Here is a 19,417-nt window from a genome sequence, read left to right as displayed (position 1 = left end):
CGGCGGGAGCTGGGAATCGCCCAAGGACTTCCAGAGACCTTTAAGTGGGGTTTAGGACTCCCCACGACCAAGTTATACCTGAGTTCGAGAGGGCATGGCGCGAAGGGCAACACGCCCAAGCGATCATAGGGCCCAGTGCCCTCCTCAGGGAAGTTATCGAGGATGCGGTAGAGTTCAGGGATTAAAGGGGAATGTTGAGGGGAAAAGATTGGAAGGGGGGTGGGAGGACACACCGGAAGGAAAGGGAACCAAGTCAACAGATCCAAGCGAAACACGAAAGGCAGGAAGACACCTTCAGAAGATGGGGCTAAAAGTTCTTACATATAACATCAGAGGGCTAAACTCCCAAGGAAAAAGGCAGAACATTTTCTACACAAAGAAAGATTTGACATAATAATGCTCCAGGAAACGCACATTAAAAAGCAGGAAAAGGGGGAAACCTGCATTAAGGGATTCACACAAATCCTCCAAGCAAATGACACGGAGAAGAAAAGAGGGGTGCTAATCGCATTCGCCAACTCCCTCAATGTACGACTCCAAGAGACGCTATCTGACAAACAAGGCAGATTTCTGTTTGTGAATGTGCAGATCGAAGGCTACCCCCTGACATTAGCAACCATCTATACCCCCAACACTGGGCAGGATGGTTTCATAAGACACAGCATAGACAAGCTGGAATCCTTCGCGAAGGTGGAAATAATATAAACCGGGGATTTCAATCTAGCATGGGACTCTAACAAAGATCGATCACCCTCCAAATCCTCGTGGCAGGGAACGCCATCAAAGGCCCTGCAGAAGGCTATGGCAAGGCTAGCCCTGGAGCACACTTGGCGGAAAATCCAGGGGTCGACCCCGGGATACACACACTTTTCACACGTCCACGGCACAAGCTCCAAGATAGACTACATTTGGACCTCCACAAAACTTTTGGGGAACATTCGGGAAGTCGAGGTGGTCGACATCTCTCTCGCAGACCACGCCCCCCTATGGCTATCACTCCCCACTTTACGCAAACAAACAAGCCTTTGTTGATGGATGCTGCCGGGAGAAATCCTCCAGGACCCCATCATGAGAGTGTCAATTAGGGAACGTATAGAAGAATACTTAAAGGAAAATAATATGTCGGACATAACCAAATCAACCCTATGGGAGGCCTTCAAAGCGGTAATACGAGGTCACATACTTGCGCTTAAAGACACTTGATGTCTGCACTTACCCCAGCACTTGCCACTATCTGGCCGCACTTTTACCTACTGTTGTTATTTATTCTAGTTATTTTTTACAGTTGATTCTATGTCTTGCACTGCCCCCTTCCCCTACACGCACTTTCCCTTTCTCCCCTCTCCTGCACTTGCACAATCTCAATTTCACCTGGCCTAATAAGATCGTTGTCTCTGTCTTCCCTCTGTTGCCCCTCCCTTGCCTTGTCGCGCTTTGTGTATAGGTGCATTATAAATTCCATATCATATCATAATGTAATCTATAGTTGAGGAATGATTCCCACTTCTCCACATTTTGGCCGGAGGAACGTCCCCAACTATAGAACCGTTTGCCAGAAATTAATGCCATTCCTCAAAGAAACTTAACCACCTATGACCATTTCTTGTAGATACCCCTCTCCTCATTTCTCTGGAACATATCCCCTGACAGTCGGAGTTCAGATCAGCCGCCATCAATACACTCTCCCCGGATATGTAATGCGCATCAACAACAGTATCTCTGCCAAATCCTCCAAAAACTGAACCTGATTGGAATGCGCCGGGCTCCAGTATATGTTAATTAGGACCAATGTTTTGCAAACAGATTTTTTCTGCGAGACTTATCCTGACTGACAAAATTATTAGTCTTTTTGAGGGCAGTTGTTCAATAGTCTCAACCTTGGGATTGTGAACTGCCACCGTTGGCCCGCCCAATGACCTTCCCCCATTCAAATTAGTTGCAGGCTGACATAGTGAGGTAAAACCATCTAATTTCAGGGGATCCCTTGGCCATGTCTCTTGTAGTAAAACCAAATCATGCTCTTGGAAAATATACTTCGTCATTCGTTCCCCCTTAAATGAACTGGAGCCCTGGGTATTCCAACTGGCAATTTGCAAGCTGTCCACCCCTAAAGTAAATCTTCTACAACATTTCGTTTCTGAAACACCTCACTGAGGATTTCCCGGTAGCAGGGTCAAAATTTTACTTTCTTCCCTGCCCCCCGTTGATTCTTCCTATCATTTCCTCTACCTTGGATCCCCCATGAACTTCCTTTTCAAGCGGCCCCTCTGTGCACATTGTATTTAAGGAAGTTATTCCAGTCCTTTGTTTTTGTTTGATTGGTGCAACCGACTGAGATACTTCCAACCCCAGGTCTAGGAATTCCCTTGATGACTTCAACATGGCTCGTGCCCCAATTGTGATTTCATTACCACCTCTGCTATGTAAGTTACTTGTTTGTATGTAAAGTTTATACGGTTGATGTCATGTGAGGACAATAAACATAGGTCTGGTATTTGTTTTGTTATTGCCAGAATGTTTACCTGGTTCAAACTTGGTTGACCCTGAATGGGCTCAGTCTCTTTAGTCATATTCTCTGTATTGATAAAGGGCTCTGTTCATTCGTGGACTAATTTTCCTCAACCATCTTCCCTTCTGGCACACACTTCTCTCTTATGGGCTTTAAGTCGACTTTCTCTGCTTCTGTACCCCCTCCTTTGTTTTGTCCTTTTGAATGTATTACCATTCCATTGTTGCTGAGTAGAAGTCCTCCACTTGTTTTTGTCGTAGTGCTTTCCTCATAATCCAATCAAAAAGATCGGGGCCCAGCATAATGGGGCCTTTTCCACTGCTTTTGGATCGTCTGTTTGAAGGCTCACGCTGATCTTGGTCATTATTGAACCTGAACGATTTTTAGATGATGAATCTTCTTTGGTAGTGCTGTCATTCACTTCTTGCATTATTGTGTTCATACCTGCTTGTTGAAAAGCGGACTGATTTAATACCTCCGGTCTGATCTTATTTGAAGCTTTATTTAACGCTTTAAAAATTGCCTTTTTCCGGAGTGTTTTTTCTTGGTTTCCTTTATGTTTTTGAGTTTCTTTAATTGGGATTCAACATTTTCCTTGGAGATCGCTTGTCGTTGTTGAGCTTCTCTCTATTTTTTTATTTTTACTGTTTGTTTTTTTGGTTCTTGTTACTTCTCATGTCTGCATTAGATGTAGAAGCAGAGTTTGAGGACTCCTTACTATGCAAGTCCACTGAGTACGTAGCAGTAGCACTCGATGTGGAAGCAGTTTTAGAAATCTGGTTCCTGGATAGATTCGCTGGTTTGATAGCAAGATCCGTCTCTTGATCCATAATAGTAACTGCCGGACCATCTGTTTCATTTGGCAATCTCTTAGATAAGTCTGAGAGAGCGTCACCATACTGGCAAGTCTTGTGAATTCTTCTGGTGTTGACTGAGACAGAGGGGTATCGTCCAGCGGAATATTCATAGTCTGATTATTCGTTTAGCTCTCTCGCCAGGATTTTTACCCCTGATTTCATTGATTGAAATTCCTGTTCTAGGATAACCAGATATAACTTGATGTCCTTTGATATCATTGATTGCATCTGACTTTCTTCCTTTAACGAGCACAAGGCATTAGAAACTGAAGAGTTGATCAAGCCAGTAAGGCCCACCATTGAGAATTCACACGACCCGACTTCCCTAGTTAATTCAAGCCAACTACCTGATTGCATTTGAATTTCGCTCTTCAGTAGTTCAAATACACTGACCAGGGAGTTCAGGACGAAAGTCGACGATGATGGGGTTGAATTTGGCAATGTGTTATCAGAATTGATGTTTGATGGAGGAGGGGGTCAGTCCTTATTCTTGTTATCTGTCAATAGGTGCCCCTTCTGAAAGGTGGAAGGACCTCCACGGTCACATCCTACTAATAGACCTGCCACATTTGATGTTACATTGACCTCTTCTCTCATGACCAAATCAGCACCGACCTCCTCCAGGTGTATTTGGTCTATAGGTCTTCCTTTGCACAGTATACTATCACTGAGCAATCTTTTCTTATTTGACATCCCCTTTTTTATGATGCGCTTCATGGATGATGTTGAAAGTGTTTATTCCATATAATTCCTTAGTATAGCACTCATGGGATGTGCTACTGGGCATGGACTGGATGTCTATGATGGTACTTGGTCGTGTCTGGGTTGGCATTCTACTTCTTATGGAATTACCAGGGAAAGGGACATAGTAGATGCTTGTTCAATCTCTCTCTGCATATTTTCTGATTCGGGTGCCTTTAAATCGTCCCGCCAAGTCGCGCTGCTACTTCTCAAATTGTAGCAATTTGGCATTGACCCACTCCTGGTAATACCCCCCAAATGTTATTAAACAAATAGGTAGGCAAATGAGGAAGCTGATATATTTTGTAAGGATAAGATTTTATTGCACTGCCAGGGTGCAAACGTGACTGTTACTGAAGAATCAATGTGGCTTTAAGAAGGAATGCGGAATGCAAATGCAGAATGCGAGCAGTACTGGAACGGGTATTTACAATCAGAACAAGTACCTGTTATCTACGTCTGCATCTGTGTCTCCACTGACAGTCTGTCAAAATGCCAGAAACGGTCCACTGGGACTCCACGGGAACACAGAGCAACACACACTTTGCCGCACTTGCTCTGCTTCGCTTGAAGCAGCACATTTTCCTCTGTTATGGACGCCTCCTCACATGGGCATAAACAAAATACTCGGTATCCAAGAGTTAATTTCAAAGAGTCTCCCCACGGCAACACACACTCTGCCTAATACTCTCAGGGTTGAACATATCGAATACCTCGGTTTCTGGATCCTCAATATGTTTTTCTTTCTTTGCTCTTATTCTTACCCCGAGTGGTTTCCTGCCCCATTTTTGCGACTGGCTTGTCGTCTACTGATGAGGCGTCGGTGTCCTGTGTTACATCCGTATTGCCCATATTATCGTCCCCTGGGGAAGGGGAAGGAGGCTTGGCACCTCCTGTATTCCAAAGGAAAGTGTCTTTCAGATTTCCGAACACATCAGCTGCCTCTGGGGTCTTTGTACGCCCCTGACCTCATGATCCGGGGGAGTAGAAGAGAGCTTTTTCTTCCGGGTCGGATTACTCCCGTTTGTCCCCCCATATCTGGGTGACTATTGCAGGTGTTTTCATTACTTTTCACTCTGGATAGGCTTGTTAGTGTTCCCTAGATCCTAGAACAGTTTCCAGAGTGTCTGTAGGGTAGAGTATTTCTCCACCTTCCACACCTAAGAGCTGTCTTTTTCAGCTGCAGTTGGAGCGCAAAGCCGTGCTGTCGGGTGTCATCGCCTGAACTAGCAGGCTGAGTGACACGCCCGCTCTCACTTTAGTGGGCTCAGATTTTTTTTTATTCTTTTTATATATATATATATATATATATATATATATATATATATATATATATATATATATATATATATATATATATATATATATTCAAGGAACAAACTTTAGTTGCAGGAACGTTAAGGTGAGAACTTAACACAACAAAACCCCTGAAATTCAGCGAAAGCCACCTTAACTTGGCGCCCCCTGTTGTGCAGCCTATGACCATAATGCCTGCAGGTTTATGCCAATTGTGACCTCTCGCGCAAAAACATCCTTGCGCAGAGAGGTACAAAATGCAAAGTGCCTGCAGGTTCATGCCGCACCAGTTGCGACCTCTCACGCCACAACATCTTTGCGCCTAGAGGTCCCTGTGCTTAACTGGGCACACCCAAAAGGGACCTGCGTTGAAACGGTTGTGCCATAATGGCATGCGGCTAACTTGCCGCGCCGAAATGTCCTGTCCCGTGCTCCAAGCCCCTTGTTTTATGGCGGCCTCTTGTTGACTGTTGCGATACATCGCACAACCCTAACTAACCACATTTAAGCAGCCCAGAAATGGCAAGACAATGGCTGGAGCAGGAATAACATTTCCCCACGTACCTTCTACACCCATAGCAAAAAATCTAAAGCTGGCACCCATGCCTATACGCACACTGAGTGCTTAGCTTCAAAGTGAGGAAGGGAACAGCCCCCTCAGGCCATGTTTGCCTCACTTATTAAGCACCATGGGCTTAGGGGACTGGCCTTTTCCTCACTTTGAAGCTAAGCTGGGTCGGTCCTTGTTACTGCATAGAAGTGAGACCCGGGTCACCAGTGATTTTTTTCATCCTCGATGTCACTGTAGCTGTAAAAATATCTATTTTTTTGATTGTGAATAAAAGATTGCAGGCTTTGAAGAACTCCCATTGTTTTTAGTTAATGTACCTTTGTGATTAAATTATTTCCAGAGGATCATGCACTTTGGTTAAGCAGCATGCTACACGCCCCTTGTTTTATGGCTGGTCTCTGTGACTGTTGAGATACATCGCGCAACCCCAACTAACCGCATTTAAGCAGTACGGAAAGCAGTAAAAAAATGTTCAGCTGCAAGAATAACATATGCCCAGGTACTTTTGTCCCCATAGCGAAAATTAAAAGCTTGCACATATGAATATACGCACAGTAAGTGACCATATATATTAAAGTGAAATATACAAATGTAGTTCAATTGACCTTCTTCTTAGACCAACGTGTGCAAGACAAAATAGCATTGGACTTTAAAAAAAAAGTAATTAACACCAGAAAAATAACCTTCCTTTGGAAATTTTCCAATATATATGCTGGCAAAGTACAAAATGTGTTCACCTTTTAAACCCAACATTCTATAGCACATATACATGGAAAACAAAATCCCAATATGAAGCAAGTGCTTGTGGTCTTGTGGGTAAGCGTCTGCACTGGCAACATGACAACCTGAGTAAAATCCTGGTATCCAAATACTCTAGCAAGCTTACCAACCTCCAAAAACAAACTAATGGTTGTATCCGGTCTCTGGAAAAAAAGCTACGCTGTCCATCCAGATGTGTCCTTTACTGGTGCCCTGAAAAGCAGCCACAATCGGGGGCAAAATAACTGCACCAGTTCCAGGATTGTTAACTCTCTTGCCACATCGTGGGCAAATACTGATGACTTACTTGCTCTCTCGTCATTTCCCCTCCTCACCCCCATGTCTGGCTTTCAACAATACTCTGCTTTATAAAGCTAACTTGAAAAGTACACATATCATAGTGTCACTCTCATATATAAATCCTTATAGAACTATGTTAGGCAAAAGTGTACAATTGTGGCATTATCCCCCCCCCCCATCTTCACTGTGAGACTACACATACCAGAATGCAATTCAGCAAAAGGCAAAAAAATTGTCTCTGAGTGCAAAACATTTAAGGACTGACAGTAGCAGGGTTTAAAAAAACATATAATTCAGATGCCCTTTCGATGCCCATCCATGCAGTAACAGGGACTGGCCCTGCTTAGCTTCATAGCTGGGCTGACCCTGCTTAGCTTCAAAGCAAGGAAAGGGCTGGCCTGTTCCTCAAAGTGGTCTTGTAAGTTTGACTAATTTATCTGGCAACATGGCCTGAGGAGGCTGGCCCCTTCATCACTATGAAGCTAAGCAAGAGTCTGGGGCAGCATCAGACTTTCGATACGACTGGGTTCTTTACTTTTCCCAAGCATGACCACTCTGACCCCTCTCCTGATTCTTTCTCTTTCTCTTTGACATGTTCTTGCCCGTGCCTTTATCCCATTCTTTTTCTCTCCTGTGCCCTTGGCACACTCTTTGCACCTTCCAGTCTGATCTTGCACCTTCTTTCCTATTTATTTCTCTATCTGACTTTGTTAGGGGTTTTGCTTCCATTTCGTTTTCTATGTGTAGCTCCCCTTCTGCTGCTCGCATTCAACAATTTGCTTACTTTAAACGTCTTCCTTTTCTTAATTCCGCGCCTCTAGCACACTAAACTTTTCTTTCAGTTTTTCACGTTCTCTTCCTTCTGATTTCTCTTCTCTTTACTTTTGTGCTGCTTGCAGCAATGTTTTCTTTCCCTCGCTCCAGCCACCCGGACACTACCAAGTTTCTATCTCTTGTCTTCTGGATGCTTGTGTAGAGGCCAGGGTCTCACCACCTTCCCCTCTGGCACCCTTGGGACCGGCACACGTACGAAGGGAACGAGCATTCCGCTCATCACAGCCAGCAGGCTGCATTCTGCTTCCTAGCCACGCTGCAGCCCCTCCCAAACACTGGGCCTGCGTAACGGCATTCCGCTCTCCTACGGACTCTCCAGGCTCCTTCTGCTGCATCTTTCTGCTTCCTTACTCTCATGGTCCACTCTGCATCACCAACTTGCTTTACTTCAGCTTTAAAATCTGGCTTGGGACTGAGAAGGGATTCACTGCTGGACTCAGCCATGCAGCCTCCAATTGTTTCTGCCACTGCCCCCGCACCAGCCTCCTTTTATACACCATACACCTGGGCTGTGTCAATGGGCTGCAGGTGTGTGGTCAGGGTTGGGCTTGCCTGACTTTCAATATTCCAATTAAAAGGACATGCCTGTCCTTTAGTCCTGAAAAGAGTCCAGTGGAGAAAGGTGTGAGTGGTCAGTGTTACATGCCTGATCCTGCCTGACTCTATTTATGGGACAACCTAATGGTAGTTGGTGGCAGTCTTTCCTTTGTTTCTCAAGATGTTTCTCATAGGTGTTCCTCACTACTCTAGGCTTGCCTATTCTTCTTCCCAGTATTAGTCGGAAATGTGGAAGCAGAGATGGAATGGGATTGCAAATATCCCATGAAAGCTGAGCAAGGGGTTTCAGAGTGGAAATGGGAAGGTGGGGGTGGGGTGTGCTTGGAAATACCACATTAAGGCTGAGGGAGAGTGGCATACAGTTGGAAAAGGGGGAATACCATGTCTCGCCTCTGGGTATTCGCCTCCCAATCCCTTGTGACCCTCCACTCAGGTGATGCTCCCTTGCTTGCCCACGCCCAGGGTCGGGATCCAAAAGCGATGGCCCGTCACTGGCCACCTGAATAGAGGATCCCGGGGGAATAGGTTGGGAGAACACAGTCCGGTTACTCACTGTTGAATGTCAATAATGCCAAGTGGCATGTCCCCAAAGAGGCTTCTAGTTGCCCTCTGTGCAATGTAGAATTAGAAGATCTTTTACATTTTGTCTTTTTTTGCCCATCCTTTTCGTGCATCAGGAATGGGACAGTTTTACCAGTACTAAGATAATATACCTTTATGCAGTGTCAACCGGCTTTGTATTTTCTTTTGACGGCCGACAATATTGCATGGGCATTATTGTCGTTTAAGAGGGTGACTAGAGTGAGAATCTTTTTTTAAGTCAATTGCACTGATGCACACTAACTGTGTTTATTATTTGTATTGCTTTTGTTTCAATGTTTTTGTACTGCACTTTTATTTATGAATATTACTGTTTATTGTTGTATTTATTAATGGATTTCATTATCCAAATAAACAATTTTGATGATATATATTTAAGTAAAGGGGATTATGGTGTGAGAGTCATTATGGTTAGTAACTTATATTTTCTATCACTGGTATTAGCTGTTAACCTTTGTTTTGTCGATTCAGATATTATTATAAAATGTTTATATTTTAATTAGTCTAAGTATACATGTCTGGCATGACCAAAGTAGTTTGAAATGTGGTGAAAGATTGTGTGTCTTAAGTAGTTAACTACTTTGCTAGAAAACTGTCAAAATGAGGATGCTTTTGTCTCCTGCCACATTTAGATGGTTGTGTGAGATTTACCTTGGATGCCTTTTGTTAATGTGAGCTGTTTTTCTTTTTTAACACACCAGAGAGTCACTCTAGTGACATGTTTCCACAGGAGCAACCTTTTTTTCATAAGGTCGACCTACCACAAGGAGCACAGGCAAGGACACCGATTGTGTGCACATACTCCTGGATAGATGATGACTTACAACCTCGCTCACTTTCTGAACCTCCAGTAAAGAAAAAGAACAAATGTTCACTGTTGATTGGACTGTCTACTGGGTTATTTGACGCAAACAATCCAAAGGTGAGTACACATTACTTTATCATTTTACATTTCCTGTAACTATATCTATAAGAATTGCAACAAATTGTGCCTAGACACTATAGAAAAGGAAGGGCAATGAAACGGGACGTTACGTCAGTCATTCATGTCGGTGACACAGTCACACAGATGAATTCACCAGTCACCAGTGTTGGTGTCATGTCCATGTCACAGTGTTCCTCCTTGCAATCACAAAGAGGATCAAAACGTCTGCGGGCCTCTTAGAATCTTTCTTACTATCCCCAAATGTTGAGAGAGACGGAGCATAGCATTCTGGGAAATACGGTGGGGTGAAAAGCCCCTAATCCAACCCAACTAAGAGAAAGCATCGGAAAACAATATACCAATGGAGAACAACAATGAAGTTTAAAAAAAATGTGAAGATCTGCTAGGAAGAGACTGCCTGAGTAAGCAAAAAGGTTGGAAATAAACTCTGATGAAAGCTTGCTGAACAAAGATAAGAGGTTAAGGTAAGCCTCTTATGAACATTTACCTAATACCTAAAGAGGCAGCAAAACCTCAGACTGACAGATATCTGATGAACTGGAAAATCAACTTTCAATGGATTACTTTTCTCCCGAAGATTCCTCAACTTCATAGATCTCCTCATCCAGCTCTGCTGCTCTGAAACTTTTTCAACAGGGGGCGTAGTGGACCTCGACTGCTGTCTATCGATCTTGCTGTACGTGACATCAGATGTCATATATATATATATATCACTTCACTACGCCCCATGCGTCAGCTCTTTTTTTTCCTCGCGCATGCATGCTGCTTCGGGAACACGACTTCCAGTATCACTCAATATTTCTCTGTCAAAATTGACATTTTTTCTTTCGAAACCTTGACCGCGATGTCAACTCACCAGGTTTCAGGCTTCAAAAGGTGCACGGATTGCAAGGCCAAACTGTCATTGACCGACCCCCACGACTTTGTCTATGGTGTGAGTCACGACACAGAGGCCTGTGCGTTGTGCTCGAAAATGCAGCTGAAATCTCTACGTGAGAGAGCCGGGAAACTGGCTTTGGGCCGACCGTCAACAAAATGTCTGGTGTGTTCCGAAATGAAGGAGGCCACTCGCGAAAAGGGGAAGGATAGGCATCGTGAAAAAGTGGTCCCACTCTAGAAGCCATACTTCTTTTTCTTCTTCGCGAAAGAAACAGCGCCACCACGAATGCAAATCCAGACTATCATCGGAACAAAGTACGGGACCAACCACTGGACATTTTTGAATAGCAAGCTGCTGTCAGTGCGGCCCGCCCCACCCCCCGACCAGCAAGCCTTGGCAGTGAAAGCGGCGCTCGGTGCTCCCGACCCCATACTAACCGGTCCGTCCACTCCATCAACCAAGCCTTCAGGCTTGATGCCGACAAAGATCCGAGAACCGTCGACTTTTGTCCGTCAAAAGATTCCTACCCACGACGTCTAAGCCATTCCCTCGGCGCCGATACCAGTCCTGTTGACATCTGTGGGGGAACCTTTTAAGCCGACTATCGCCAACAGTTCTTTTGTCCCGTTTTCGAGGATGGAATGTTTTTTCCCCAAACATTTTTTATTAATCGGTTGGAACAAGGAAAAGACAAGAAATACAGAGCATAAAGGTCTTTAAATAAGAAGTAAAGCGCTCAACATAAATCATCTTGTGTGTGCCTGACTGGATAAACAAGACACATATAGAAACAGAACCCCGTGTAGCCCATTTCCTCCTTGTATTCAAGTGTTACTTAGTTTCACCCGGGTGCAATTAGAGTCTCGCCAGGCGGGGTTTAAATTTAAACGCTGAATATTCACGATCATAGTCCAGCAAAGGGGCCCATAAAGTTAGAAAGTGATGGATCTTTCCTTCCCTTGCAGTTGTAATCTTTTCCGCTAACAGCCCGTACCATACTTTAATCCAGCATAAGGAAAGCTCTGGCCCTTCCACAGATTTCCAGCATCGGGCGATTGTGATATGCGCTGCCAACAATAAGTGTGTCAGCAACTTCACCCACACACCCGATTTAGGGTTTGTCCCCTCACTGGGGGCCCCCCAAGAGAAGAGTTTTAGGACATATCAGAAGTTTACCAGTGATGGCTTCTATGATTGCCACAATGCTTTCCCAAAAGGAATGAACGGGTGGACAGTCCCACCACATGTGGTAGTATGAGCCTAGTGCCCCACAGTTTTGCCAACAGGAGGGAGGTCCTGAAGCCTGATAGTGGTGTATCTGTGTTGGGAGATAGTACCAGCAAAATAAGAGTTTTAAGGCACATTTGATGTTGGTCACACATCTGGAGGAGGAGTGTGCCCTGGCCCAAATGTCTAACCATGAGTGATCCTCTAGCTGGTAGCTCAAATCTGCTTCCCAACGGCTCCTGTAAGCGGGAAGAGAAGCAAACAAGTCCTCCCTTAAGAGTTTATATAGGTTGGAGACCCCGCCCATCTCTGGACCCTCCATGCCGTCACCTCAATTGGACTCAGAGTTTGCGTAGCCTTATGCCTTGTTTCCGGATGCGTGATCCAGTGGTGTAGCTGGGCGTATGAGAACTGTTTGCTTCCGAGAGCTAAAACGTCCTTTTGCAGTCCTCAAACGAGCGTGGTTGGCCTCCTTTGAATAGCTCGGCCAATATTTGAAGGTCGCCCTCTTCCAGCTCCCAGAAGCTTCTGAATGCATACCCGGGGAGAAGGCAGGGTTGCCAAAGATTGGAGATAATGGACCTCAAAGCCTCATCCCATGACTTCACAGGGACCTTTGTTGATGAGAGCATATTCTGCCATTGCTTTCGTGTAGCCTGGGGAATGAAGGGCAGAAAACAAAGGGGGTGAGAGTTTGGACTCAATCTCAGCCCACTTCGGTGGGGGAGAGAGGGACATCCAAGTCAACAGGTGCGATATTTGTGCCACCTCCACATTTTTACGTAAACCTGGCACCCTTAAACCCCCCAACCGGAACCTCCTATCATGACCTTTTTAGGGATCCTAGACTAATTGCCCCGCCAGATAAATCCCAGGATTTTACTTTGAAGGCGGTCCAACGTGTTTTTCGGGATTTCGACTGGGTGGCAAGAACAATGGTAAAGGAGGCGAGGAAGTAAGTTCATTTTAACTGCTGTGATTCGGCCCCTCAATGAAATCTCTTGGCTTACCCATTTTACTAGGTCCTTTTCTAGTGTTCTTATGTGGGGGTGAGGGGGAGTTAGCCACATAGAGGTCTTTCGGGAAAGCTGTGAGCCGAACCCTAGATATTCAACGGAATTGGTATTCCAGCTGAGTGGGCAGAGGGCTTGAAGAAAGGAGACCTCTTGGGAGGACAGGCCCACCCCCAGCGCCATCGACTTCCCATAATTTATTTAGAAACCAGCTACTTGACCAAACAATCGGAGATCTTGAAGAGCTGCGTGAATGGAGGGCCGAATATTACTAATGGAGAGTAATATATCATTGTCTTATAGGGATACCTTATGAGAAGATTCCCAAACCATAACCCCTTGGATTGATGTGTTACTATGTATATGTTGTGCCAATGGCTCCATAATTAGGGCGGACAGAAGGGGGACTGGGGGCAGCCAAGTCGTGTGCCCCATGTAAGGGGTATCGGGGATGATAGTTCCCTGTTAGCCTAGAGTAGTCTTCTGGGAGGTATAATTGGCCGAGATCCTTTTTCTAAACCAGAGCCCAAAATGAAAAGCCTCTAGAGTTAAGTGCATAAAAGACCAATCCAGCTTGTCAAATGCCTTAGTGGCATCTAGGACTAAAAGAGCTAATTTCCCTTGGTTCATGGTGGTCGTCTTCATCGGGTTCAGGGCTCGCCTAATGTTTCCCCCGTTTTTCTTCCCAAGACAAAACCTGTTTGTCTGCATTGATCAGCGTTGGAAGGAGTGGGGACAAGTGGTTTGCCAATACATTTGAATAAATGTTCACATTGATATTCAACAAAGAGATGGGGTTATAGGAGGCACAATCTCTCTGGTCCTTACCCGGTTTTAAAATTAATATCATGGTAGAAGTTTGCATGGAGGGAGTTACACTACCCACCTCTCTAAATGAATTAAAGAGGGACGTCAAAGACTGGAGCAGTTGACTACAAAAACGTTTATAGAATTTTGCAGGGAATCCATCAGGGCCCAGCGCTCTGGATTTCAAGGCTCTAATTACCACCTCTTCCTGCTGAATTGGGGCCTCTAATGCCTCCATCTCCTCCCGGAACAGGCAAGGCAGAGCAGCTTCCTCAATATACCCTTTACTCGATACTGACATTGTTTCTAAAAGGTGGGCTGTCGCTAATTGTAGTTTAAGCTGTTCCCCATATTGAGTCACCCCTTGTTGATCTTTTTAAAAAATATATATATTTATTAAGTTTTAATAATACAGAATACACGAATACAACATAACATGCATTCAATAAAAGATATATATATATAACTCCCCGCCCACCCCTCCCCCTCTCAAGACCACCGTCAGTTCTTCAATATAGGTCGCGCCAAACTGCGATCAAGAGCGGTTTGTGTCACTTGAAGCGTCCTCTATTTGCCTGGGGTTTAATAGTGACGTTGTAATCGCCACCCATTGATGTAGGTCTTCGCTGATGTCCAGTTTCTGTTTACGTAGCGCCTTGTCCCATGCTCCAGTTTCTGCCGTTGTCTATTTGCGGAGGTCTTCCCACCACAGTTCGATACTAGGACTTCTGATGCTCTTTCATCCCATGGCTATGCGTCTTTTCGCCAGGATATACATTAGGTACTTAATTTTTTTGCCTCTTTTGTAGCTATCCAGGATGCATGCTGCAGGTGTTTGCACATCCAGTATTATGTCCGCTTCTGCCACTTCAGCAGCTATCTGCGCCCAAAAGGATTGTATCACCCAGCATCCCCAAGACATGTGTGTCATGTCCGCGCGGGTTTCGCGGCACTTAGGGCATTCAATGATACTTGCCCCGTTGAATTTGGAGATCACCCCTGGCGTAAGATTCGCCCGATTGACTATGTAAAATTGGATGAGCTGCAGTCGGGCGTTCCTGGAAACCTTTTTGTGGTAGTGGGCAATGCGTTCCCATTCCTTCTCATCGAACTCCAGTCTCAATTCGTGTTCCCACTTAACTTTGAACTTGAGGCTAGCGCTAGTTGTGCTATTCAGTAGTGTGTCGTAAAGCCACCCCTTGTTGAGTTTTAAGGCCTATGATAGTGTTTCGTTTTCTGGATTGGCCAATGTTCTCGCTACGAGCCGGTTGGCTTTATTGCCTTTAGCATAACATCCATGCTTGCTCAAAGTTTGGGATGTCTCTTCGGCACATACGGCCTCCAGTTTATTTCGGGTAACCAAATGGGCGAAGTGGCGTTTAGGGGACCACCCCTTCTTATATTCAGCCTTGATCTCTGAGATTTCTTGTTCAAGTTGGGCTCGAGTTTGTTTCTTCCGTTTGTGATAGGCCACTGTATGAGCTATTAGGACTCCACTGACAACAGCTTTTATAGCGTCCCATGTTGCAGCTGGGGATGTCAGTTCCATGGGGTTCTCCCGGAAATAATTTTGTACTGCTTTCGCTGTCTTGTCCCCCAGGGCCATATAATTTAAGATGGGATCATATAGGCGCCATTGCGGTCTGGGAGGCGCGGCTGGATCCCAAGCTCTAATATGCAAGACGACCGGGGCATGGTCTGAGAGAACCCTGGGGGCAATAGGCACCTTATCTATAAATGGTATAAACTGGCGTGATACCAGTATCAAATCTATCCGAGAGGTGTGTGATGAACCTGTGAGAAAAACGTGAAGTCTTGTTCTCCTGAATGTAAAACTCTCCAAGCGTCCACCAGTACTAGGGACTTGAAAACGTGAAGGATACCAAGGGTGATTTTGAAATATTTGGAAAAGGGGGCATGAGTTTTTATCTTTGTTAGGGTCAGTGTCCCCATTAAAGTTTCCCCCAATAACAATCTGGCCCTCTAGAACCGGAAGGAGAGACAACTCTAGTTCCCCTAAGAAATGTTCTTGTCCTTCATTGATGGAGATTAATAAATATAGTTGTCCCAGGAGCCTACCTTTCATTCCAACATATCGACCGCCAGAATCTTGAATAGTGTCCAATTCTTAAAACTGGATGCCCTTTGCCATCAGGATTGCCAACCCCCCCCTGAACACTCCCCCTTTTTGGTCCCACCAGAGGCCAAGAATTGCTTGGTGAAGTCTACTCCAAAGGGAAGTGTGGTCCGCCGGAAGGAGATGGGTTTCCTGCAAAAAATTACGGTTCCCTCTAACTCTTTCAACCGCTTCAGGACAGATTTCCGTTTTACTGGAGAGTTCAAACTTTTCACATTTAGCGAGACAAAGCTCAAGTTCAGGTGAGGTATTAGCAGGCATTCTCCCTCCATAGTGTGTGGGGTGGGGCGGAATAGGTGGGTTTCAGCTGCCAATGAAGTTTTCTGATATACTGTTCCAACCAAGGTTTTAAATGAGTGAACAAACGTAATAAAAAATAGTCCCAACAACGAACTCCAAAACGTAAGGTTGACAAAAACATGAGGCAAAACTCCCCAAGGATCTTTTGGTGACATCCCCCTTGAGGTGAGGCGTATACCGCATGAAGCCCATTTGAAGCCCAGCTTTAATCAGCGCTTCCCCGGTGCCTGCTGCCGAAACTTTAGTAGTCAATAGTAGAGTAGAGGACCCCTTTAGTAACCGCATTTCTTAGGATCAGGAGTGTGGAAGAGATTTCCCTGAGTTGGGCCTTTCTGGACTCTGTACCAGGCAGAGCAACGTGGTTTTGCTTGGAGGCTCTCGCGCCCGTGGGAGTGCTCGGCGGAGAACAACCTCCCTTGTCTGGGGAAGTTGCATTCAGGACCCCTATGCAGCCTCCAGGCAAGATATCGTCCGTGACACCCCCTTAAATGTAAACTGTACGGAGGTGGGAAGCAGCCAGCGGTACCTGATCTTCTGCTCCCGTAAGAAGAGCTTCGCATTTTTGAATTATGGCAGTTGCCAAATCCTGGAAAATGTGTAGAGGAGGAGCCCTGGAAAGTCAGTTCATCCCGGGTACGGCCCACCTCCATGACCTCCTGCTTCGTTGTGTAGAAGTGGACTCTGGTAATCTCATCCGGCGGGTATTCCGAAGCAAGCCCTCTGTTAGGGAGAATTCTCTGTTTAGGCTGAATTTCCTAACCTAGTGAGTCCCCCAGCAGCTTTGCTGGATTTTTGGGGTTTATTTTTTTCTCCTGCCAAGAGTGAGACTCTTTTACCCTCACTCTTGGGCATGATTTGAGTGTGTTTCTTTGAATCTAGATGTGTTTAATGGGCAATGGGGTATTTTACTCCATAGGGCTTCATGTGTTTTTGTGATGTGTGTTACACAGCACCCTCAGTGCAGTGACACAGGGGTGTCATAGTGACCCCCCAGTATAGACTCCATACCCTGGGACTGACTACTGTCTCCCAGGGCATGTAAAGTCACCATTGACTTTACTAGTCTTAAATTCTGAACAGAACCAGTACAAACCATCATATTGTGAACGTACTGGCTGGGGCAATTCAATTGCCCCGGGGTCTGTTAGTCGAGGGGGCACGTCTCCATCCCCCTGATCGAGTTTTGGCTGGTGGCAGTGGATACTACTTTTTATATTCAACTGCGAATATTTTCCTATGGGATTTCCCATTGTTTTAGGCTACTACCTTTATTTAATTATTTACGGTAGCCTCGAACATACCGCCGGTTTATTTAATTAATATAATTCTCCGGTTGGTATTTTTTGCCAAAACTTGATTCTAAAATGGCGTTTGTGTTCTCTTCTGTGACTCCAACCCAAGTCGAGCCCTTTGTTCCACTTTTTGGCGGGCTTCTCCACAGAAGCCCTCCAAAGTGGTTCCACTCTGTCTGGGGTACTTAAAAGGGGTGGAGGTGAATTTAGGCACCCTGGACTGAGTTGCCTCGGCAACTCAAGTCGCACTCCGTCCTGATTGGCCCAGGTGGTGAGCCGGCCGGCTCACCACTTAGCATGTTTGAGTGACAGCTAGGCTGAGTGAATGGGGGTTTTCTGCATAAAAGCGGGGCTTTGGGGACTGGAACTTCAGAAGTCGCCACAGGACCTAAGAATCCGACGAGGGAGAAGCTGAGCTGACCTGCCACGACACCACCACCGGTGGAGCCCTGCTGGACCGTCTCACCACTTTTCCCAACGACAGAGGAGATCTCCCGCTGGAGAGTCTTCTTCCTTTGACTGGTGGGGATAACCAGTTTCACCGTCTTTTCGCCTTCCCGACGTACCTCGTGGCCGCCTTGCCTGTGCCAAGCACCCCAGCAAACAGGATACCACGTTTTACCACGACCGCGAACAAAGGTACCACCTTTATCCGGAAAACTCAGCGGCTGGTTTCTTCCCTGGTAGTGCAACGACCTTCATCTTTCCTCCAAGTCGAGATCTTCTCTTCCCCTGGACGACGACGAGACTTGCACCCACTGCCAGGAACAACTGCCACCGCTGGAGGATCCTTCCCACTTAAGGTACTGTGTCCCGCCTGGCTTCCCTTGCCACCGACTGTACGGGGTAGATTTAGCCCCCGGCTTTCGAACCTGGGTTAGCCTGGGACACCCTGGCTAAACTCTTCTGAGCCTCTCTAAACTCTTTTTCGAACTCTCTGCAAGACTTTCCAAGCCTAGTGTAACTGTGTGATCTTGGGCGCATTTGTGCTCTGCTCTCTCTAAGAGTGGGCCCAGCCTATGGACTTTAGCTCACAAGTGACTTTTGCTCTTCTGCCTTGCTAACAGTGTTCCTAAATCTTAGAGTGGTGTACCTTTCCATATTCTGTCTTTTTCCCTCCCTTTTTCATAAACTTATTGGAGTGCCATCTATAGTTAAGCGCTCACCTCTGTATGAAAATAAGTGGTGTTTTACTAAGAGTTATCTGATAAGGAATAAGGGTTGTATATATTATAATAGTAACTGTGTTTAGAGTGCTTTACAATAAGAGTGCTGGAGTGTTTCAAACAGTGTGTTTTTAAATAAATAATTATATACTTTGATACCAAAGCTCTGGTCAGTGTTTGCTTGTATTGGTGTGTCTGAGTGCCTATTGTCTATACTTTGCATACTGCCTAATTCTTCTTGAGAGAAGTCTGACTGCTCAGCCACAGCTACCAGGTAAATCTGGGTGGTACAGAATGCTACAAGTGGGTTTACTGCCAACACCTGTAGTCTTAAATCTTTTGCAGTGTTCCCTAAGGGAACTGGACAGGTTTCTGCCTAACACCCTCTGCGGGTGCTTAATCTGTGGGTGCGATCCAACAAAAGCAGAAATTTGTCAAAGGGTGCTGTGGAAGAGGTATATCCTGATCAGAGAGGGTTGAACTTGTATTCCCGGTATTTCCTGGTGACCAAGAAAGGAGGTTGTCTCCGTCCCATTCTGGACCTCAGGGTCCTAAAGAAGTTCCTGAGGAAGGACAAATTCAGGATGGTGACGTTGAGAGAAATTCTCCACGCTCTCGAATTGC

At 45.5% G+C, this 19,417-nt stretch overlaps 1 protein-coding gene across 4 annotated transcripts in view; it reads left to right on the top strand.

Annotated features, from left to right (window-relative positions):
• The window catches only part of NEK1 (NIMA related kinase 1), a 2,768,493-nt gene that overhangs the window by 2,422,856 nt on the left and 326,220 nt on the right, over positions 1-19,417 (top strand). For all 4 annotated transcript variants that reach the window (XM_069631399.1, XM_069631400.1, XM_069631397.1 and 1 more), the window contains one exon: positions 9,727-9,947. In XM_069631399.1, the coding sequence (XP_069487500.1) occupies positions 9,727-9,947 (221 nt within the window). The remainder of the gene's footprint in view (positions 1-9,726; positions 9,948-19,417) is intronic.

Source organism: Ambystoma mexicanum, chromosome 6q (genome assembly GCF_040938575.1).
Source record: "Ambystoma mexicanum isolate Mex_15411 chromosome 6q, UKY_AmexF1_1, whole genome shotgun sequence".
Lineage (NCBI taxonomy): Eukaryota > Metazoa > Chordata > Amphibia > Caudata > Ambystomatidae > Ambystoma > Ambystoma mexicanum.
The sequence above is the reverse complement of the archived record's forward strand: the minus strand, read 5'-3'. Positions and strand labels throughout refer to the sequence as shown.